General features: G+C 34.9%; 1 protein-coding gene across 1 annotated transcript in view; it reads right to left on the bottom strand.

Moving 5' to 3' along the window:
* Positions 1 to 4,862: 4,862 nt before the first annotated feature.
* USP15 (ubiquitin specific peptidase 15) overlaps positions 4,863 to 24,752 on the bottom strand; it is a 214,626-nt gene continuing 194,736 nt past the window's right edge. Inside the window, exons 12-22 of the mRNA XM_007942749.1 lie at positions 18,177 to 18,260; positions 17,992 to 18,086; positions 17,705 to 17,896; positions 16,253 to 16,368; positions 15,575 to 15,847; positions 15,119 to 15,189; positions 14,620 to 14,735; positions 13,664 to 13,813; positions 11,575 to 11,678; positions 8,271 to 8,359; positions 4,863 to 5,045 (exon numbers count right to left, since the gene is read on the bottom strand). Coding sequence (XP_007940940.1) covers positions 4,863 to 5,045; positions 8,271 to 8,359; positions 11,575 to 11,678; positions 13,664 to 13,813; positions 14,620 to 14,735; positions 15,119 to 15,189; positions 15,575 to 15,847; positions 16,253 to 16,368; positions 17,705 to 17,896; positions 17,992 to 18,086; positions 18,177 to 18,260 — 1,473 coding nt within the window. The remainder of the gene's footprint in view (positions 5,046 to 8,270; positions 8,360 to 11,574; positions 11,679 to 13,663; positions 13,814 to 14,619; positions 14,736 to 15,118; positions 15,190 to 15,574; positions 15,848 to 16,252; positions 16,369 to 17,704; positions 17,897 to 17,991; positions 18,087 to 18,176; positions 18,261 to 24,752) is intronic.

The following is a 24,752-nucleotide window of genomic DNA, read 5'->3' as shown; positions in this document are numbered from 1 at the left end:
GAAATTGTTTTAGCAAAATGAGCACCAACTTCAACCATGATTTTCTGCAGCAGAACACAATTACCAAAACAATTTAAACATTTAAAATATTTAACTTCGTGCATATTAAAAATGTGGTTTCATTTTTACAGAATTTCTATTTAAAAGAACAATTTCCAAAGAGAGAGCTGTATATTCACCTGCTTTGTAGAATCACATATGCTAGACATTTCTAGAAAAAAATGACATCAAAACCCACTTGACTGATTTTCATCCTCTAATTATAATTGAGACCCTTTTCCAAAATATATCAACTCTAAATTTTCCTTGAATGCATTATTCACTTACTGGATTCCATTAAAAACCTGGGGTCTTTTTCTTTCATCACTCTCACCAAGTTCCAGGCTCCCAAAGGCATAGCTTGGGAATTAGACCATAGTACGATGTGCGGTGTATATTCCTCAATGCATGTATTTGCCAAAACTAATTTTTGTACTGTCTGTTTTATATCATCCACTTAAAAGTTAGTTTTACCCCATCATTAGTTCAAATAAGGCTTGATAATACTTAAATTTTCACCATGTACATTTTATCTTCCCAATTGATATTTTAAAACTTATTCTATGTAGCTTACAAAAATTTGAATATACTTAGTTTTAAATGAAATTTTATTATCTGAGCTATTAGGAAATTCTTTTGCTTAAATATTAATTAAATATAGGAAATACATTTAACGGCCTTCCAAACCTGGAGTAGTGCTTATAGTTATTATAATAAATATTTCTCATTACAAAAATCTGATCAGGAAGCCACACAGTTTAGCTCTGCTACTGAGTGCCTAAGAAAAATTAAATTAGTAAGGACATAAATATACTCACCTCTCCCCTTTCTTTCCCTATCCTCTGGTTAAGTGGAACTTCAGACAATTATTTGGGAGTGTCACTATATTTTGAAGAGATGCTATTTCAAAACTCTTCAGGTTAAGTTATTCAAAGTGCAAGCAAAGATCTCCACTATGCTTCTTCTACATAAGCTCTCAACTCTTTGGCTCCATAAATAAAATTTATTTTCCTTTCCTCTCACCCCTCTTGAGATTTCAGAGGTCTTCTGGTTTCTTCCCTTATTTTAGGACACAAGCATTCTTCACATTTCTTCTACCTTTAAACTAGAAAGAATGTGCTCATCTACCCTGCATAAGCAAAGGAGACCAGAAGCATACCAATAGGAGGGAAGGGTAGGGCCCCCTGCTAGGTAAATAAGCAGTAATAAAATGCATTGTCTGTACAGAACTTAAAAACAATAAAACTGACTAAAAACTAATATGCTTTTTATTATTACCATGCACCAGTATTAAAAAAACTTCAGTGACAATGTATTCCTCCTCTCTGGGCAGAAGGTTCCTTTTGTTCTCCCCAGTTTGGTATGCTACTGATGGACATGTCCCACATTTTCCCCTAGTCTCTCGGCTTATTTTTACAAGATACCGTCAGCTCAGTGAAATTAGCTGATGAAAAAGCGCTGTCCTTACACTGTGTCAGTGATTTTGTTACTTGATTTTCTTCACACCCAAATCAGTGTTTTGTGTAGCTTTATATCCAGTTGCCAGGAAAGCAAGGATAAATACAGGACTACTAAAAGAATACAGAATATAAAAGAAAGCAAAGCATTTAAATAAAGCATTAGGCTGAGCTTCTTCATGGATATTAATTAAAACTAAGTTATAGGTGAAGGGAAAAACTCCTAGAATTAAAGGCTGTGTTAAGTTGCATTTGGGGAAATAGGAAAAAGGCACATCTTCAGTTAAATGAAAAGGTAAGGGAAAAAAAGGTTAAAATAGCATTTAAAATTTAGTTAAAATATAATAAATGAACATAAATTGAATGAATTTTAAAAAGGAGGTTAGTTATATTCCAGCTGGAATCTTCCTTATCATCACACTGTTAATACTGAGCTGAAGATACTTCCAGAAGCAAAGACCTAAGACTTTAAGATGACTTTGTTTAGACTGAAGAAATCAGTAGAGTATACCACATTGTTTACAAAGCAGTATCTCATAAAGTAATATATCTCATTTGAGCTCTCAATAATCCTGTGAGGTAGACATTATAATGCAGTGGGAGGCCATACATCTGGGGTCAAATACTGGCACCATCACATATTGTGTGACCTTGGGAAAATTACTTTACTTTGCACCCTCAGTTTCCCCCTGTGAAAAACGAAGATGACAATCATATCTATCTCAGAGCTGTCATAGGATTAAATAAGATAATGCATACAAATACTTTAATTTAGTACCTGGTCCACAGTTAGTGCTCAATACATGCTAGCTATTATTGTTATCATAATTGTATAGGTAAAGAAGCCTAGGAGAGATTCAGAAATTCAAAGCCGTATGATTACTAAGTGGCAAAGCTAGTAGAATTCCAATCTAGATATGCTCCTGTTACCCTGTATTACCTATAAATATATCTACTTTCAGTTAGAGTATTTATTATCCTTTTGTACTACTTTTAAAATCTATTTTTTTTGCAGCTAGATTTTGAGTTTGACAGATTCAATGACACTATTAACATCATCTCTTATTTAAAAACAAATTTCTTTTAGTGGGAATAGAAGTTAATGACAAGCATTAAAAAAAGGAAATGATCTCTATGTAGAATAAGGGTGAAGACACAAAGAAGGGCTAGAAAAAGCGTTAACTTTGATTTTTCTTTAAACTTCAGGAAATGAAAATATAATCCATTAGTTGATAGATGGCAGAAAGAATGTAAGGACTGTGAGGCAGGGCTATTTGTTTACTGCTGAATCTCCAGACTCTATTCAGTGAGTGGTAGGTTCACAAACATATTTGTTTAATGAATGAATGCAGTAATAGTAATAATAAAAAAATCAACTTTACGATGTGTCCTTAACAGTAGAATTCACTTTGTTTTGACATGCTTTCCTTTCTTGTGTTAATTATGTGATAACTAAAAAGTCTAGCAAATGGTTATCTACCCATAAAACAGGGATTCTTATAAAAAGATTCGGAGTAAGAAATAAAAGACTAAATAAGGCCTTGAATAGCTTTATTGAAATCTGTATAAATAAACATGCACATTTCAAATGTAAACTCAAATGAACTCAAGTGCAGACAAAATTTTAACCTCTGTCATGCAGGAGGTTAGTTTACATTTAAAAAAAAAAAAAGGGAAAAAATAAAAAAAAAAATTAAAAAAAAAAAAAAAAAGGGAAAAGAAAAAAAGGAAAAACCCAAAGCAGCCTTTAAAATACCAGGATAAAAAAACAGCTTTAATACCAAGGTATAAAGCAAAGCCATGATCAACATACCTCAATTATCCTGGTCAAATGCATTTTTTTCCTTTTTATTTTTAATGCTAACATAAATAAATAATTTACCAAAATGTGCACTCACAGAGTGAACTTTTATTTACAATACACAATTTATAATCTATTGTATTTGATTAGTTCAAGTGAAGAACATTATACTTTTTGCTTTAATACAGTGGGACACACAGCAATTTTCTTCAGGTAGTCGTTACGTGAAATGTGCCCCAGCATTTAGATTTTCTATTAAAGGCAGTATTGTATGCCAATCGACAATACATTCTTTCAACTATATCAAAGGGAAAAAGCAGCAAAATGAAAAATGTTTAAAATGTTCACACATATTTTTGGCATCCTGGATCCTTGAATGTGGTGAACTAAAATAAAATTCAAGGTTTATATGCTTTATATATTGCACAGGTCTGACTCCGGAACATGCGAATGCCAATTGTCCTACGAGTTACCTTCTGAGAAAAGCGATAAGGCTATGGTGAATTCCATCAGGAACACACAAAGAAAGTTAACAGACCTACCTTTAAAGCCAATTTTCCATTAATGATTTAAAGGCCAGTATATGAAAAAAATCTCTCATCTAAGCTTGATGCAATTATTACTATGGATACAGAATACTATTAAGTTCATCCTTGTCTTACATAATTGAGAGAGCTAAAAGTTGCCAAATTACCAAAAAGTGGGGTAGAGAAAAACAGACAGCAAAAATTTTAATTTTGGACCAACATCAAATTAAAGATATGCATTTTTTAAAGCAAATCAAAAAGAATCTGAATGTCTAAGGAATAAATCCCAATAGCAGTAAAAAAAACCCCAAAAACCAAAAAAACAATCCTAACATTTAAACTGAAAAATGACTTTACATGGAGTGTGAAATCTAGAACCTGTTTCCACAGTAGCAATAAGATGAACATAATATTCTGGATTTTTAATGACACTACAAAAGGAAATGACTTTTTCAAGATGGTTTCTTATATCATGATTTGGTTTTTTAATAGGCCCACATTAATTACCAGGGACAGACTAGAAAATTTGGTTTTCCAAGAATACTACTGAGGTATTTATCCCACACTGATAATGTAGCTAAAATATCACAGTAGTATACATGGCAGCCTAATGTACATAAATTAGATTATAAAAAAATTAAGTTTAGCCATAATTTTCTTGCAGTATTATTAGAGCAAAATAAATGACCAACATCCACAAATTTAACATTTATCATCAACTAACTCACATCCAAAAAAATTAAAGAAAACATAATTCATCAAAACAGCAGCAAACTTAAAAGGGGTTTATTTGTGATTTCCTATATATATTTAGCTTGTAAATACAAGACTGTAAATGTATTAAGAGACAATTTCTGTTAAAGTTTTCATTGTGTTTCACTTCAAGTACTGCACAAGTTAAAATCTGATAAAGGATTTACATTCAGTTATCTGAAACTCCCCATCTCAGACTTTTGTTTTAATGTGGTGGGTAACTTCATCATTTCAATAGATACCACCAGCAGGAAAGTCTCTCTTTTATGGCTTCTAGGACTTTCATTAGTTAGTGTGCATACAGTTTTCGTTTTCTATATCATTGTCATTATCATTGCTATCTTCATCACTTTCTAATGGGATGCCTGTGGCAGCTGAAGCACCTTTAGTTTCTCGGTCAAGAGGAAAAAAGCCAGTTCCACTGAAAGTATCTTGTCTCTGGTAGAAGAGTACATATGCTGCTTTGGACTGTCAAAAGAAACAATGGATGTTAAAATGGTAATGACTCTCCAAGATCACATTAAATACAGTATGTATTTTTTTTGGCTGGGAATGTGAAAATCAAATACAAAAACCACACATGGTCAAATGATAGTTAAACTAAAATTGATTCAACATAAGTGATTTTTATACATAAAGAAGAATTGGCCCTGGAATTAAAAACTTTTATTCCTTTCTCAGTTATATGGGCCAATTAATAAATACCACTGTTTCACAGATGAACCTAGTTACTCTAATATAGAATAAAATCCTATGCAGCTTTCTAGAAGGTCTGGTGTCTAAGGAAAAGGTGAACGTCTTTCTAATACTACTTGCTTCATTCTGTGTCTGCTCTGGACTCCAACACTTCCTACTCTTTGAAATACATTGCTCCATCAACCATCACTTACATATTTTTAACATGTCCTTTAAGAATTTTGCCTGTCTTCCTCTACCTCATATCCAATTTTACAGAACAGTAGTCTATTAATTACTTACTCTCATGTATACTTTGGTCTTCACTATGCTAATGAAATGCCTTTCACTAGGGTCAATAATCTCCTAATAAGCAAATTAAACGGATGCTCTTTTAGTTCTTTTAGTCACCCTTTGTAGTCCTTCACCAGTCCTCTTTCCTTCACCAAACTATTTTTGGATCCCGTGACACCACTTTTCCTTAGATCATATTCTATTTCTACTGCTTCTTCTTAGACTCTTTTGTGAGCTCATTAAATTCTCAATTTAAAAAATCATCTTCTGTCCTTAGCCACCACTCTTCTCAATTTGTATTGTTTCACTGGGTGGCTCATGCATACCCTATGGCCTCATATGCTACCTACAGTCTAACAACTCAAATTCATAACTTATGCAAGTTCTCTTCCCTGAATTCTAGTCCTATTAGTCCAACCACCTCATGGAAATTTCCACAAAGCTTTCAGACAAAAACCTTCAAAAACAAATTACCTTTCTATATTCCCTATCTTGGTGAATGGTAAAATAAGAGTCACCTTTAACTTCCCCCTCTTTGCAACTCTTTATTTATAATCTAATCTTAAATTAATTCTATCTAGTAAACCAAAAAAAAACCAAACTCACTGCCATTGAGTCAGTCCCGACTCATAGTGACCCCTCCCAGTCTTCCTTCTGAGGAGTGGCTGGTGGGTTTGAACCACCAGCTTTCTGGTTAACAGTCAAACGCCTTAGGCACTACACCACCAGAGCTTCTATCTAGTATATATCTCATAAATCCATTTTCCCTTTGTCTACACTCTTACTACATTTAATTTAGAAGCCCTTGTTGCTTAAATTACTGTGATAGCTTCCCAAATGGCCTTTTTGTTTCTTTTCTCAGTGCCTTCCAATCTATCTTCTACTGTATTCTGAGAGGAATGCTAAGATGCAAATTCTACTAATTCTATTAATGCCATTCTACTGCTTAACAACAGTGGTTTCTCAAAGTCTTTATGAAAACATTTATCAATGCACAGCACCTTCCTTCATCTGAGTGCTAAATTTCTCTCCAGCCTTATTTTTGCCCCATATCCCTACAAGAGCCTTTCCTTTCAGCCAAACCAAATTACTTTCTGTTTCTCTAAAATTTCATGCTTGTTGTACTTCCATGCTTTTATAGACATTGGTCTCTTAACTTAGAACAATTTTCCTTCTTTTATCTAATTTACTCCAATTTGTATTTGCAAACTTAGTTAAAACATCACTTTCACTGAGTTGAGACAGGTGTTCCCTTGCTATGTGGTTACAGCATGGTATTTTATAGTAGTTATAATAATGATCAATTATTATCTCTATCCTTTACAGATTGTAAGTCTCTTAAAAGTGAAGATAATTATCTTTCAACCCTGTTTAGAACAGTGTCCTGTATATGGAAAATACTCAAATATTTGTTGACTAAATGGAAAATTATCATGTTAAGATGCATAATAACATCAAATTCATTTATTATATAAAACAAGTGTTTATTTGCAAGCAGGATTAGGACAGTGGTGTCAAAGAGTCTTTGAAGGAGGATGCGGCCAATTTTAGGATGCTTGGATTGGAAGATTAAAGGAAAGAGAATTGATAAGTGGGGGATATGACTTGAAATTAGGAGTCATAATATAAATTGGAAATGTAGCTAAATTAGGCATATCTACATTTGACAAATATTAGTGTTCAAGTTTCTTTGTTATGGCTATAGGGAGGCAAGCAACAGTTTAATTAATGTACTATATCTATAAAGAAATAAGCAATTAAAAATTACTTCACGTCTGTTGATAAAATGACAGATCAAAACTATGACACTAATTTGGCTCAGAAGTTTATTCATTTGCTTAAATAAATTCAACAATTTAAGTTGAAGATTTTAAAAGCATTACAATCTAAAAAGTCACTCTCTACTCTTAAAAAGAACATATTAATTTAAAGTAGTACTCCCCACATCAATAGGAACCTTCTATACAGCAAAGGTCACAAGATGAGCAAATAACATATTTCCTACTCTTTATTTATTAGATTTATATTTATTTATATTAGATATATTTATTTATTATAACCAATAAGCAAAATACATAGAAAGGCAAATAAGAAACTCAACTCTCATCAAGCAATTCTTAGCTTTTTTTCCTAGAACATACTAACTCATCCTCCATTAATCAGTATCTGAAAATAAAAACCTGCTCTGATGTGAAACACAATACATGCTAATATTCTGGCTCCAGCTGTGGCACAAAGACTGAGGCAGTGCAATCATTTTTCTATCGATAATTCAAAAAACATCTAAGCTAGAATTTATTTAATTATGTCATTCCAGTTTAAAGGCTTAACTGTCATAAAACTTTATGTTGGAAATCTTTGGCATGACAAACATGAGAGCATTTTTTTGTTTTAGCCTTTTGCCGTTAAGTAGTCAACTTCTAGAAAATTAAGATCTGAACCTACTCTTCAGAGGAAAATTTTATTATTTTCTTTAGAATATTATGTTGACAACTACCAGGCATTTTTTTCTCAGTGCAATTTATTCTGTTAGTGGACAAATTCGTAAGACAAATTTCTACTTTGGGGACAATTTTACTTTTTTTAAATCAAAGCAAATTTCTCTTGGCTACTAAAATTGCTATATAATAGAGACTATTCATTCTATGGAAACTTTTATTAATCTATATTCATTCTTCAAAAAAGTACAACCTATGATTTTCAGGAAATATAAGACACACTTACCACAATTTGGTCTTCAGATGCAGTTGAGACACTACTATCATCAAAATAGTACCATTTTCCATCATCTTTATTTTTTGCAAAAGCAGTATCTAGTGAAAAAATATAATTAATTCTATGACTGAAATGATCTATGGTTTTCTGGGAAAACATTAAAAACTGTATAATCATCAACAAGAGGAATACCAAACATTACATGATAATCATCTACATGACACATTCAACAGATTCAACCTATTATAGGTTTTTGGGATAATGTCCTATAATCTAGACACCTACAATACTTTTGATATAATTTGAAACACATAAAATCCAGTAAGTGGGAAATACATACTATACCAAGAAATCAGTCCTAATACAATAATTAAAAAAAAAATGTAAATGGGTTAAACTCACGGAAAGTATATAGTTAACAAGTGGTTCTGTCTCTTTCCTCAAAGTCTTAGACTTGACTCTTGGTCCATACCCCCTTGCATCATCAAACTCAAGGATGTGTTAGGTATTAATCTGTACTGGATCCAAGATAAATGAGAATTTGTTCAAGGACTACAAACCATTCATTGACTAATGACTACCTGGTAATAAGATGCAGTTGCACTGAAAAATGAAAGCTAAGCTTGTAAGCTGAAGGGATTCCAGAGCTGATGGCAACCCTGGGCTGAGACTGTAAAAACAGTTTTGCTCTCATCATCAGCATATCCTTAGGGCAGAATGACTGGGACATTAGAAGCTGTAGCTGGGAGTTAAAAGACCAATGATAAGCTACTGCTCTATGTGCTATGTTGTTTTTTTGCTCTCTATCCTTTTTTCTTTTTTTTTGTTATGGTATGGTCCTCACACCAGCATCTGTATCCTTTCTTAAAACTAAAGTAACCTTGGTACAGGTGTAGTGAGTTTGTCAATCAGAACTAAAAACTACTGTACAGTAGACACTGAACTGACCAAAAAAAAAAAAAACAACAACCCACCCAAACTCTCAGACTGAATAAAAAGTGAAGATCTAATAATGTGGTCTGTAAGAAAAAGATAAAAAAAAAAAAGGTATAAAGAGTTTGCAAATTAAATGATGGAATCAAAAGAAAGCTAGGGTAACACTTCTAATATCTGAGAAAAAAAGACAACGGGAACAAGAAAGAATGTCAAGTCCTGATAAATGGAACAACAGAGAAACAAAAGCTACACACCATGAACATGAATACATCTAATGCAAAACAACTTAGAAGACTGTTGAAGGAAACAAAGATGGTTCAACAGAAAAATCTATCAATTAGAAAATGTCAGCTGGTGTAGTCATTTTTGGGAGCAAACTGGCAATACCCAAACACTCTGAAACCTAGAGAATTTCCCAAAGGAATTGTCATATGTTGTTGGTAGGTACTGTCCAGTTGGTTCCTATTCAGAGCGACCCTACGTATAACAGAACAAAACCATGCCCTGTCCTGTGCTATCCTCACCATTGTTATGCTTGAACGCACTGTTGCAGCCACTGTAACAATTCATCTCACTGAGGGTCTTTCTCTTTTTTGCTGACCCTCTACTTTACCAAGGATGCTGTCCTTCTCCACGGACTGGTCCCTCCTGATAACATGTCCAAAGTAAGAGAGATGAAGTCTTGGCATCCTCACTTCAAGAAGCATTCTGGCTATACTTCTTTCAAGACAGATTTGTTCATTCTTCTGGAAATCCTTGGTATATTCAATATTCCTCGCCAACACCATAATTTAAATGCATCAATAATTCTTTGGTCTTCCCTATCCATTTTCCACCTATCAGATGCATATGAGGTGACTGAAAATACCATGTCTTAGGTCAGATGCATCTTAGTCCTCAGAGTGACAGCTGTGTTTTTAATACTTTAAAGGGGTCTTTTGTAGCATGGTAGCCCAATGGAATACACTGTTTGATTTCTTGAGTGTTGCTTCCATGGGTGTTGATTTTGTATCCAAGTAAAATGAAATCCTTGACAACTTTAGTTTTTTCTGTTTATCATGATGCTGCTTATCGGTCCAGTTGTGAGGATTTTTGTTTTCTTGATGTTGAGGTGTAATCCATACTGAAGGCACCAGAGTTTTTGATCTTCATCAATAAGTACTTCATGTCTTTTTCAATTGCAGCAAGCAAGGTTATGTCATCTGCGTACTACAGGTTATTAATGAGTCTTCCTCCAATGCTGATGCCATGTTCTTCATATGTCCAGCTTCTCGGACAGTCTGAATATCTTCCAACCAGAGGAACTCATTTTTGAGTACTTATCAGACAACACTCTGCTGCTATCCATAGGTTTTCACTGGCTCATTTTTTTCCCCAGAAGTAGATCGTCAGGTCCTTCTTCCTAGTAGCTTTCGTCTAGAAGCTCTGGTGAAACCCGTTCCCCACTGGTGACCCTGATGGTATTTGAAATAGCAGTGGCATAGCTTCCAGCATCATAGCAACACATAAACCACCACAGTATGACAATCTGACAGGCAAGTGGTTGAAATTTTCACAGAGTGTATATAAACAATAATGTTTATCTTGTGATGATAGAAACTTAAAGGACATCTGGATGTTCACCATAAGGAAAGTGGCAAAGTAAAATATGGTACAGTATGAAGAAGTAAAATTATGAGCAGTTAGAAGCAATGGATAAAATGTACACAAAGCAATAAAGTCTTAAAAAAGGTCGAGAGAAAAGCGAGAAACACAATGAAATAAAAAATGATGCCTTATTTACAAAAGCACATCCATCAAACATATCAGAAAGATAAGGGAAAGCAGAATGGGGAAAGACAGGAATCCTGAATGGACCAATGATGTCCCAGTGCCTTGGACTAAGGAGTAAGATTAACTTAATCCTTTATAATGATTAAAAAAAAAAAGGACAACAACAACAAAAACAACCAAGGTTCCAAAGTGGATTCATGCATTAATCATTAAGCTCTCACCTGCTAACAGAAAGTCAGCAGTTTGAACCTAACAGGGGCTCCTCAGGAGAAAGACCTGCGATCTCCTCCTGGTATGATTACATTGAAGGAGCCCTGATAGTGCAGTGGTTAAGTGCTTGGCTGCTAACCGAAAGGCTGGTTGTTCCAGCCCACCAGCTGCTATGTGGGAGAAAAGAGCTTACGATCCCTATGGGGCAGATCTATTCTGTACCGCAGGGTCACTATGAGCTGGAGCCAACTTGATGGCACAAACCACAATGTTGAACAACTACTATGTGCAAGACACATCTCACATTTTACCTTTAAGATGTAATAAATATCTTTAAAATGTCTGGAGTTAACAAATACCAGGATTTAAGTTAATAGGTAAAATGTCAACTTACAGTGTCCTCCTCCCATCCCTCCATAGTGGTTCGAAACAGCAATCAAATTATAGCGGCAAGGACCTGCATTTGGATTAATTAGGAATTCTGACATATCCAAGTCACTGTTTGAAAAAGAGATCAAATTATAGTTTTATGTTTTCCCCAAATGGAGTAAATTCTATTCTAAACCCTCTATTCTTTCTGTCACTTATACATAGCTCACTAAAGAAATCACCAAGGGTCAAACAGCTCTTGCAAAACAAATCATACATGTACCCTTGAAACTTGAATTTCTTGGCAAAATTTTGTTTAGGAATCAACAGTTTAGACGTGTACCCTGATTACTGTTACTCAGATTAGTGTTTTTATGCTAATATATTTAACTCTTAGTTTATCAGGAAAAATAGCATCATTTACCATCTGGGACCAATTAAACATTCTTATGTTTTTTATTTTTTAAGTAATTTTTATGAATTATTTTCATAAGGAAAAATAAAGGGATAGTAAAAAATTCTGTTCTTAAAATATTAATTTAAATGTATCAAACCCAAAATTTTATTTCATTTTTCTGGTTTTGAATATATATATATATATACTCCAAATGGACATGATGACTTAAATACAACTAACTGTTCAAAATTTGTTACATAAGATCTGGAACATGACCACATTGTAAAAAGCTTATCATAATTTCTGGTTTTTCTTCTTTACTTCTATCATTACAAAGCAATAACTCTGTATTTCAAATATACCTCTAGTAGGTTCTAGCTTATTATTACTTCTGCTTCTTGCATTTACATTAACATGATACATACCTACTTCTCACTTATTATTCTTCAATCTGACATTTCACATTTATGACAATAGTAAAAATCTACTATCCACCTACTTTGTAAATTAATGATATATACCTGGCAGCAGTGATTGGTGAGGTGCGAGGCAACAATAAAGGTTATGTGTCAACTTGGCTGGGCATGAGTCTCAGTGGTTTGACAGTTTTGTAATGATGTAATTTGGCAGTTTTGTAATGATATCATTTGGCAGCCCTATAATGATACAGTCATCCTTCATTTTGTGATCTGATGTGGTCATCTTCCATTTTTGCATAATGCCCATTTTTAAGTAACAACCTGGTCTTTGGAGTCTAACCATGTTGGTGAGAAGTGGGTATACTCTTGAAAACTGATGGCACACAATTTTGTTAGAGAAAATGACCATCTTTTTCATTCTATAATTGTAGAACACTTCCATTTTAAAATTTATAAACCAATTAGAATGATCAATCTGATGAACATTTCCATTTTACTACATCTGTTTCCTTTATCACCTTTCTATACACAATTGCCTTCAATATTTGTCTACCTACTAACTGGATCAAGTAAATTTTGGTCCACAAATTCATAAAATATGAAAGAATATTGTCACATGTCCTTTAACAAACTGGGATAGTCCCAAGTTCTTGTTAAAAAATATTGTGTGATGAAGTCCTTTCTGCTGAATGAGTAAGTGAATGAGTACACAACATTCCCCCTTTCCCTTCTGAATTCTCAACTGATCAGGAAAAGCATTATGAAAAAAAAGACTGCAAAGAGACTGTCTTCAGATTTCTTTGTTATTTTTTTGAAATAAGATGCAATTCTCTGGAGAATGCAGTAAGAAAACCACAGGATGACCCAATAAGAGTGATTTATTTCACTAAATCATCCTTTTAAGGGCATCTATTTTTGTTTTTATATTATTTTAGTCTTTATTTTTAAGCATAGTTAAGAATAATTGATGCATAATGATGAAATAATCCCTAGTAAAAACAAAATCAGTAGGATCCATAAAGTATCTCAGATTTATAAATAGGACCAATGAACCCATAAAGTAATGTAAAATAGAATAACTTTTACTCTATTTTTTAAAAGGTATACCTGTTTCTCCAAGAAAGAAAAAAGATTATGATACATCAATCCTTATAGAAAGTTAGAACTATTAAAAATAAATTAACCTAAAATTGGGTCATATGGTATGTGATGTTTACTGAGGGATAATAACAAAAAACACCAAATAAGTCTGAAAAAAGTTAGAACTGTCCAATATTGTGAAATATATTAAAACTTACTTGATAGGAAAATCAACCAAGGTATCCAATTTGTCTCTCATGTAACGACTATAAGAAAATCGCTTTAGATGTACCACAAGTACTGGAGGCAGGGACCATAAATCTAACTTTTTAGTGGCTTGCTGATGTTCTTTACAATTTGGGCAATACCTAAAAATACAGAGAAATAGTCAAAGAAGCTTGATAGAGGTGCAAACAAATAAACACACCTCATTAATGAAAACAAACAAACCAATGTTTAGGAAGTTCTACATTCTTTCAGTGAGCAATTATTGAATGCCTAATACTTACCAAGCTGAAATAAATGCTAATTATTTTTATTTTCAATACAAGTTTAACCATTATAAATGAACGTAAAAATATAAATGAATATTTACATTTTGGTAGGCTAAAAGACATGGATGTATCACAAAACTATGCTGAGATACAACTATTAGAAAACCTCAAAATTTCTGGCTTTCAATCACTGTTTTCCATAGAAAAGCTTCTCTGTAATAGGGTGCACAGCCAAAAATTCTTGAGAAAAAGTAACTAAAATTAATTAATAGTAAAATGGCTAATACAGAAAATATTATAATGGTATTAAAGCTTAACATTATCAGTACTAGTTGCTATCAAGTTGATCTAACTCATGGTCATCTGTGTGTGTCTTAGTAGAACTGTGCCCTGTGGGTTTACAATGGCTGATTTTCCAGAAGTAGATCACTAGGCCTTTCTTTCAAGGTGTCTCTGAGTGGACTCAAACCGCTAAGCTTTCCGTTGGCAGCTATGTATGTTAACCATTTATACCACCCAGGGACTTCATCAGACTATATTAGATTATTACTTATCATCTATGGAAATGTCTATTAATTAAAATATCAAAAGGAATTTAGTAATCTCTTCTTCAACTTGATGCAGCACATATCAGAACATAAATCCTTAAAAAAAAACAGTTATTTAATTTTTTCTCTTACCAGGGATCTTCAGCACCTAGCTTTTCTTTTGTTGTAAAAAGTTCAATGCAATCTTTTAATTTCACAAAGGGTTTTTTTGGAGGTTTATATTCCACACTTTCATGTTTTTCAAAATCCTAAAGAGAAGTTATTTCTTGAGTTAAGAGAACAAATGAAACAAAACTCATTTTAGTGATACCATTTTACTACGAGTAATAATGAAAACTCCTAAACTTTCTCAAAAGAATCATAAAGTTTATTTCAACTGAGATTCATACCATTCATCTAAATAACTCATGTATACAGTTATACAAACGACTTAAATGTGTAAACAGAAAGCATATTCAAAACCAACTTTGTACCTTTTTAAAGAAGGTATTTTTTGCAAGGCTGTTTCCCTTTTAGTTCATACCAGTTCTCTACTGTGAGCAATTATTGAATTGCTACGTATTTGGTAAAAGTTTAACAAAACAGTGGGATTAACTTAGGAAATGTAAAGAAGGGGTGAATGATAACTTACCTCAGCGGCATTTTCATCAAAGTATCTTTTTTTCAAATCAGGATCCCAATCCAAAGCAAGAAAAGATCTTTCTAAGGTGGAAAACATATTTTTTCTTTAAACTTTAATGTGCTATAATGTTAAAATCAATATACTTTAAGGTTAAGATATACACTAGAATAAACACAGAGCAGTATTTTCTACTAAACTAGGTGATTAAACAAATAGCTATTTCTAAGCCTCTGAAATAATTTAGGAGCTAAAAAAAAAAAAAAGCTACAAAAGTAAAGCATGAGTTAAATCTCCCTTTAATAAACACTAAATAGGTTTTAGTCTACTTAGAAAATAATATTTTTCATTTAAAATTTTAAACAGATAGGCAAATAACATTTTTTCTTAAAAAGGTGAAATTTCAAAGCTCAAAATAACATGCCTGGCTCAAGTTTAGTGTTCAAGACATTTTTCCCAGATACTTACCATCTAGCCTTAGCTGCCTATCATCAAATCTTATATGTCTGGTATCATCTTTGATGTAGTTGATATCAGTATTGCCTAAGTTGTTGAACTGGAATGTAAACAATCGTTTTTTGTGCCCTGTGAGTTGACCTTTGCAAGTTTCCTCAGTACATAATCCATTTTCAGAATCATTATCTCCTCCAACTGAATCTTCAGACTGACTGTTTTCATTCTCTGAGGGAAGCTCTTGATCCTGGCTGGATTCATCATCTGGCTCATCTGTTTCCATTTCACCTAATTTTAGATATTAGAGACTTTCAAATAACCCAATGTTACTTTAAAAAAATTAATATTATTATCAAAGTGACAAATGAAACTGCAAAGATTGGATAGGAACCTTAGGGGGCAGTGAATTTTATGTTAATGGGGGAGAAACAACTCAGGCAAAGAGAATGAAGATGGTTGTACAACTTGAAGAATGTAATCAATGTCACTGGATTGTATATCTAGAAATGGTTCAACTGGTCTATTTCTTCTTGTATACATTCTCAACAACAAAATGAAATTAAAAAAAAAAAATCAGTATTATTTTCCTCAGGATCACAGATATTTTTAGTTCCTTAATCTCCATTTTCTTAACTGCTTCTCCCAGTTAAGAATCCAAGTGAAAAGTTTCATAATTTAACAGGGAAGTCTTACTTGGTGAGCCTTCTTCATGTATGCCATTTGGGCCATTCCCATTGATATTTTGGTCCTTACAGCAGTGTAGGGATCCTTCAGTTTCTTCAGTTTCAGTAGATATTTTGACATAACGGCTTGAATAAATCAGAAACCAAAGTCAGGTGCAAAAAGGTAGTATCTTTAAAAGAAAGTTTCCTATTCTTTCAGTAAAGCAGAACTTTTTAATGCAGTAACAGTGGTCATTTAGTAGATTCAAGGATAAATTCCAACTCAAGATATAGTACCGTAAGTGCAACTAATAATTTGCATTGCTCTTAAAACAAAACAGAACAAAAGACATTGGTTTGTTACTTCCAGGAATTTACATCTTTCTTTTAAATGTTTAAATGTTAAAAAGTTTGTGGCAAATAATTCCAAAACTTAAAAAATTATATAAAAAGATCATCATTTACATAATATATATTAATAAGATCACTTATAGTTGTATTAATTTTATTTTTTTAAATGGGTTCTGTAACTACATTTAGGAGCTCTGATGGCTAGTGCCTAACACATTTGACTACTCACCAGAAGGCTGGCAGTTCAAACCTACCAGGCACTCCTTGGAAGGAAGACTGGAAGACTAGGCAATCTACTTCTGTGGAGATGCCGCCTCAGAAACCCAAGGAAGGTTTGCTATCAGTAGGAACTAACTTGACGGCAGTTGAGTTCGGGTTTTTTTTTTTGGTAATTACAATGACTAAGATAGTTATGTAAGAAATGATACTAAATATATACTTAATAGTTATAGAAAGGATAAAAGAGAGAGGTCAAATGACATTTTTCACCTTGTAACACAAATCAAGGCTTTAAGAAGGCAAACAGGAGCTATCTTACAATACTATCAATCAGAATGGTTTATCCTTAACTTTACTAGAATGACTTTTTGTTATGATTTCAGAGTGCATACATGCATTACAGTATTAATAACTTCCTATTTCTTTCTGACTGTATGTTTCTGAGTTAAAATATGTTAAGTTTCCCAGGTTTGAAATTTCTTCAGTAGTATGTTTTACTTGAGCAGGAAACTGGATTAGATTGTAATTTTGTATTAAAGATTACTGTCTGAACAAAGCTGAGAAAACACAGACCAATTATATTCTGACACCAGACACACACACACACACACACACACACAAAACCCCAAACCCAATGGCATGTTGAGTCAGTTATGACTCATAGAGACCCTGTAAGAGCAGAACTGCCCCACAGAGTTTCCAGTGCTGTAATCTTTACTGAAGCAGACTGCGTCACCTTTCTCCCATGGGGCAGCTGGTGGGTTCAAAATGCCAACCTTTCAGTTAGCAACCAATGCTTTAACCACTGTGTCACCAGAGCTCCTAAATTCTGAAAGTATCTTGCATTTTTTACTTCTATTAACTATTTTATTTCTGTATTTATTTTCTCACTGTAGTATTGTGTAGCACTTACCACATTCTCAAAAGCAGGAGATTATAGAGTTTATCTTCAGTATTATTTCGTGGTACAGCCATAAGAAAAGGCTGACCAAAGAGTGAAGAACCAGTATGGTGGGTGTAACTTGAGTGTCTAAACTTTTCTCTTAGGCAAACAGGAATAATCACATGCTCTGTATCTTCTGTCCTATTGATATTAATTTCAAACCTACAAGGACAAAATAGATCCTAAACTCTCAAAATTTTGTCATTTCATTTGAATTTTTTCTCAAGTAATATTTACACAATTAATTTTATACTTACACATAAATATCATCCCGTTCCATAATACTACTAAGGTTTTCATCCATAGCAAATATTCTGTGAAATCTATGATTGTATATATCAGTAACTATCATCTAAAAGGAAATAAATTTCTATTAAGCTGGTTTTATAACACTCACAAACTAAACACCAAGTTAAATACTTTCACCACAAGAGCATCTTACCTTGTCTGCTGGTACTCCTGACAAAGTGGATAATGCTATACAAAGATCTGATATGTTTCCAATTTTGGGGACAACCACTTTGTACTAAAAAATAAAAAAAGTAATTAAATTTATTACTTTAGAAAAAATATTCAACAGATGTAAATGACCTCATGGTTGCTTCCTTATATTCATCTGGCATTTGGCTCAACGTCTGTCACCACTTTTGCCATCATCCTGGGTGACAATGTCCGTATAGATGATTTATCCTAACCTTACCACTCCTTGGCTCCTCAATTCAAAGACCTACATTTTCATTTAACTACAGTCCATTTCCATCACCTGAAACTGTTCCATTTTTGAAATCTTAAACCCTAATAGATTACTAACCACTACTTCTTACTTATATATACTTAATATACTTTCATATATACTGTGAAGGGAGCTCTGGTAGCATAGTGGCTAAGACACTTGCCTGCTAACCAGACGGCTGGTGGTTCAAACCCACCAGCCACTCCTCGGAAGGAAGGTTGGGCAATCCTACTTCCGTAGTGATACTGCCTCGGAAACCCAAGGAGGGGTCGCTATGAGTCGGGTTTGATTCGACGTCACATAACAACAACAACATCAACATATACTATGAAAACTCATTCCTATTTACTCCTGACTTGCACTGAGATTTCTAGTTCTTTGAGCTGTTTTCTCTCAGCTTACTAGTTCCTACTACCTTTTTAAGGAGCTCTGGTGTACTGGGTAAGGAATCTGGCTGCTAACCAGAAGGTCAGCAGTTCAAACTTGTCAGCTGCCCTGTGGGAGGAAGATGAGGCAATCTATTTCTGTAAAGATTTATAGCTTGGAAACCCAATGGGGATCGTTATGAGTCAGAATCGATTAGAAGGCAATGTTTTTTCTTCCCCCTTCACTATCTTCATGCCTTTCCATGTAGACCCCACATGCTTGTAAAACCTTTAACTCCTTTGTTATTCAGTTCTATTCATGCTGACCTCTCTCCGAGCTGTTGAGATATGCTAGAGAAAATTGCTCAACTTTATAGACTAAAACCAACCCAAACCAAACCTACTGCCACTGAATCGATTCTGACTTACAGTGACCCTACAGGACAGAGCAGAACTGCCCCACAGGCTTCCAAGACTGTAAATCTTATGGACTGCCTCATCTTCCTCCATGGAGCAGTTGTTGCGTTTGAACCTACTGGTTAACAGCTGGTTATTTTAACCCTTGTGCTACTATTCAATGGGCAATCTCAAATGATTCTTCAACACCATCCTGAAATTATTCTGTGTATCCCTTATTTGCTTTTTCTTTTATTTCCTCCATCCTTGCCTTGCTATCTTACCGCTTCTCCTTTCACTAATCAACAAAATATCTATTTTGCCAAGAAAATAGAGGCAACAAGGGTAGAAAATCTCCAACATCTTCTTCCCTTACAAATTTACAGGTTCTTTTGCCTGTCTCATGCAACACGTAGTAAGAGAACTAAATGTCTCTCTTCCCATCCAAGGCTAACCTTAGCATGGGTGTTCTGAATCTCATCCTTGTCTGTTTCCTCTGGGACTTAAGCCCGGAAGTGATCCTTTTTCTTCCACTTTATCTTGATTCTTTCTCACAATCATATACAAGTCTCTTATAAAAAACCAAATAGTATCTGATTGCTTCCCCTCTAGTAATTCCTCTCTAATTATCTCTGTCTCTCTCTTCTTTTTATAAGTAATTTTGTTGAAGTAATCTCTATGCTGGTGAGGATGTGGAGAGATTGAGACTCTCATACACTGCTGGTGGGACTGTAAAATGATACAACCACTGTGGACACTGGTATGGCGATTCCTTATAAAGTTGGAAACAAAAATACCATTTGATCCAACGATCCTATTACTAGGCATATATCCTAAAGAAATGAGAGCCAGGACACGAACAGCCAGTAAACCCATGGTCATTGCAGCACTATTCAGAATAGCAAAGAGATGGAAACAACTTGAGTACCCGTCAACAGAAAAATCGATAACCAAAATATGGTACATACACACAATGGAATACTATGCAACACTAAAGAATAATGTAGAATCTGTGAAACATCACATAACATGGATGAACTTGGAGGACATTATGTTGAGTGATATAAGTCAATCACAGAAGGACAAATATTGTATTAATCCACTATTATAAAAAGTCAAGGAAAGGTTTATATATGGAAGGAAAATTTTTTTTGTTAGTTATGATGGAGGGGAGGGAAAGGAAAATTGCTAAACAGGTAAGAGGTAAGTATTATTGATTTGGGTGAGGCTGTTGTTGTTGTTAGGTGCCGTCGAGTTGTTTCTGACTCATAGCGACCCCATGCACAGCAGAATGAAAACACCGCCCAATCCCACACCAGCTCCATGATCCCTGATATACTTGAGCCCATCGTCGCAGCCACCATGTGAATCCATCTCATTGAAGGCCTCCTCCTCTTTCATCAACCTTACCAAGCATGACATCCTTCTCCAGGGAATGGTCCTTTCTGACAACATGACTAAATTAGGTGAAATGAAGTCTGGCCATTCTCACTTCCAAGGAGCATTTCAGGTGCACGTCCTCCAGGACAGATCTGTTAGTTCTTTTAGCAGTCCACGGTTCTTTTAGCATTCTTCACCAGCACCACAACTCAAAAGCATCAATTCTTCTTCAGTCTTCCTTATTCATTGTCCAGCTCTCACATGCATATGAGGCAACTGGAAATATCATGGCTTGTGTCAGGCGCACCTTAGTCCTCAAGGAGATATCCTTGCTCCTCAGCACTTGAAACAGTTCCTTCACAGTTGACCTGCCCAGTACTACACATCGTCTAATGTCTTGACTGCTGCTTCCATTGGCATCGATTGTAGAACCAAGCAACGTGAATTCTTTGACAACCTCAATCTTTTCTCCGTTTATTGTGATGCTGCTTATTGGTCCAGTTGTGAGGATTTTTGTTTTCTTTATATTGAGACATAATCCATACTGCAGACTGTATTCTTCAATTTTCATCAGTAAGTGCTTCATGTCATCCTCACTTTCAGCAAGCAAAGTTGTATCGTCTGTGTATCTCAGGTTGTTAATGATTCTTCCTCCAATCCTGAAGCCACGTTTTTCTTCATATAGTCCAGCTTTCTCGGATTATTTGCTCAGCATATAGATTGAGTAAGTATGGGGAAAAGATACAACCCTGACACACTCCCTTCCTGATTTTAAAACATGTAGTGCCTGTTCCCTTGTTCTGTTTGAACAACAGCCTCCTGGTCAATGTACAGGTTCTTCATGAGTACAATCAAGTGTTTGGGAATTCCCATTCTTCTCAATGTTAGTCATAATTTGTCATGATCCACACAATCAAATGCCTTTGCATAGTCAATCAGTTAAGTGCCTCAAGTCATCCTCACTTTCGGCAAGCAAAGTTGTATCGTCTGTGTATCTCAGGTTGTTAATGTGAAGGGAAAGACAATATACCAAATTGAGTGACCAACACAGTAACACTAAGGAAAAGGAAAACACAGAGAGGTGCACAAAAGGTACAGACAACAAAGATAAACACTTTTACGTATCTAATACTGCATTATCAGTGATAATAAACATTAACTTATGAGTTATAGAGGGGTAGACAAATTGAATGATCAGGTATGTCTAGGCAAAAAGGAATATACCATGACCATATATAAGATTGGCAGACAATATTTCTTCGATGTATTTGTATGTGCTATAAGAATGTTCATATAAACTAATGGGGGGGGGCAATGTTATGATAACGTCTTAGGCACTATCAACTACATTGATGGAGCAAGTAGTTGGATCTGTGGGCTCAGGACCATGGTCATGGGGGATATCAAGCTCAATTGACCTAACATATAGTACATAAGCAATGTTCTACATTCTACTTTAGTGAGTAAGGACTAGGGTCTTAAAAGCTTGCCAGTAGCTCTCTAAGAGGCAACAACTGGTCTCTCCTTGCCCAGAGCAAAGAAGAATAAAGAAAACCAAAGACACATGGAAACAGTTAATCCAAGGGACTAGGGGACCAAGTGAACCTCAGCCTATATGATCATGAGACCAGAAGAACTAGGTGGTACCTGGCTACCACTATCAGCCACTCAGAAAGGGATCAGTGCTGGAGATCCTGGATAGAGAAGGAGAAAAATGCGGAACAAAACTCAAGATCATGAAAAAGACCAGGTTTACTGGTATGATAGAGCCTGGTGAGATTCCCGACACTATGGCCTCTAGTTACCCTTCAGTTCTGGAACTAAACTCACGCCTGTGGCCTCCAGCCAAACAACAGACAGGCATATAGGACGAACATTTATACCAGGTAGATACACTCCTTAGAACAATGAATCATGGGAGAACAGAAGGGCAGTATTTTCACAGGGAGACAGCTCAGGGGGCAGGAATGCATAGCAAAGAAGGGTACAAGGGAAGCAGTTAACTACAGGGAGGAAGTGGGAAGAGAGCTGGTACATTGTGGGGACTGCAGTCAACGACATGAAACAAAATGTGTACGAACTATTGTATGGAAAATGAATTTGCTCTGTAAACTTTCACCCAAACTACAGTAACAATGAAATAATAAAAAAGTACTATCCATACTGATGATCGTAACTTCCTCACCTTCTTTTACTTTTCAACTTCCTAGCTTCTGTCTTTACCTATTTAACCTGTTATCAAGGTTACCAATAACTCACTAAATCTTTATTAGTCCTTATTTCATTGACCTCTCTGTAACACGATAGCTGACACACCCTCCTTAAAATATTCCTTTTCCTAAAACACTACTAATTCTTAATTTTCTCTGTTGTCTTGGCTACTCCTCTTAAGGCTCTTCTATCAAGTGCTCTTTATAATACTGTCCTTAGTCCTCTTCTCAATTCTGTATGTTCCCCTTAGACTAGTTGATAGTATATTCTGATTTATTTTGGCCAGTCCTGGATTGGTCTGCTATTCTATTATTAATGTTGTTGCTGTTATGTGCCATCAAGTTGGACCCGACTCATAACAACTCCTCCTTGGGTTTCCGAGGCAGTATCACTACAGAAGTAGATTGCCCAAGCTTCCTTCCGAGGAGTAGCTGGTGGGTTTGAACCACCAGCATTCTGGTTAGCAGTCAAGTGCCTTAGGCACCATGCTACCAGAGCTCCTATACCATTATTAATAATGGCCCCTTTTACTTTTAAAACAGTTCTGATTTAAATGACAAATTATGGTTCACCTTAACTTTAGATGATCTTCCCTTCTAGGTCTTTGATTATCACCTTCACAGAGATCACCTCTAGGTACAAACCTCTCTTCTCCTGTCTAATTATAGAAACTGAATTCCTGTTGGATATCTCCACCTAAATTTCCTCAGGTACCACAATGGACACATTTCCAACTCAAAACAAATCTTTCTTCTCAAATCTGTTCTTCCTGTGTATCCTTGTAACACAGTTAAACACCATTATCTCCTGTCTTTTAATCCAATAAACTTGGAATCATCTTTAAATATGCTTATCCACTTTACCTCCCACATTCAATTGGTTCTTCTATCAATCAAATTGCCATCCTGACACTAACCTTGGATTTCAACCCCTTGTCATTTGTCATCTAATCTAGTACTCCGAGGACTTCTGATCTAAGCCCTTCTGGTCTAGTATTTTGCACTACCCAGAGTTTTCTTTCTCAAACACAAATCTGAACACATCACCTCTGCTTAATAACCTTTAGTGGTTCCCCATAGAAGAGGCACTGGTGGTGCAGTGGTTAAGTGCTTGACTGCTAACTGAAAGGTCACGTTAGAACCTACCAGTCACCCTGCAGGAGAAATATGTGGCAGACTGCTTCAGTAAAGATTTACAGGACTCTCCTACAGACTGCTATGAGTTGGAACTGATTCAGCAGCAATGGAGATGAGTTTGCTATAGTCTTTAGGATGAAGTCCAAATTTCCTAGCACAATATCAAGGTTCTTTGTGAACTGGGTCCTGCTTATCACATAAGCTACTCGTAGTTTCCAGAAGTGGAACATGACCCCTTTTGCCTTCAGTCCTTTGCAATGCCATCATCAGGGACTATAATGATTTTAATTATTTTATTTATAGCTTTCACCTGATTAATATATAATTAACCTTCAGGTTCATCAAAAGCATCACTGCCAGTTTTTGTGTGCTCCTAGAGCACTGTCATAGAACTTCTCACAATGCATGGCAAGGTTCCTGAGAACAAGGACTAGAAGTACCTTTGTATTTTCCAGCACTTTGCACAGTGTAAGACCCCAACACATAATACTTGTTTAATATGATTACTATTCTACTTTTATGTTCTATGTCCTAAATCAACTTCTATGACTTACAATCAACTTTAATATCAGGGAAACATATCAAATAGACTAGTTCAGCTTTTATTTTCCTTACCAGCTAGTTAGAGAATAGCGTTAATCACACTATTCTTATTGTCATCAAGTGAGAAAAAAATTCCAATTCTTTTGTGCTGACCACAGTTCATCCACAAATTTATATTCCTAGTCATCAAGTAGGAGCTCTGGTAGCACAGTGCCTAAGGCACTTGACTGCTAACCAGAAGGCTGGTGGTTCAA

This window comes from Orycteropus afer, unplaced genomic scaffold (genome assembly GCF_000298275.1).
Source record: "Orycteropus afer afer isolate SDZICR_OR568_19922 unplaced genomic scaffold, OryAfe1.0 scaffold00097, whole genome shotgun sequence".
In the NCBI taxonomy this organism is placed as follows: domain Eukaryota; kingdom Metazoa; phylum Chordata; class Mammalia; order Tubulidentata; family Orycteropodidae; genus Orycteropus; species Orycteropus afer.
The sequence above is the reverse complement of the archived record's forward strand: the minus strand, read 5'-3'. Positions and strand labels throughout refer to the sequence as shown.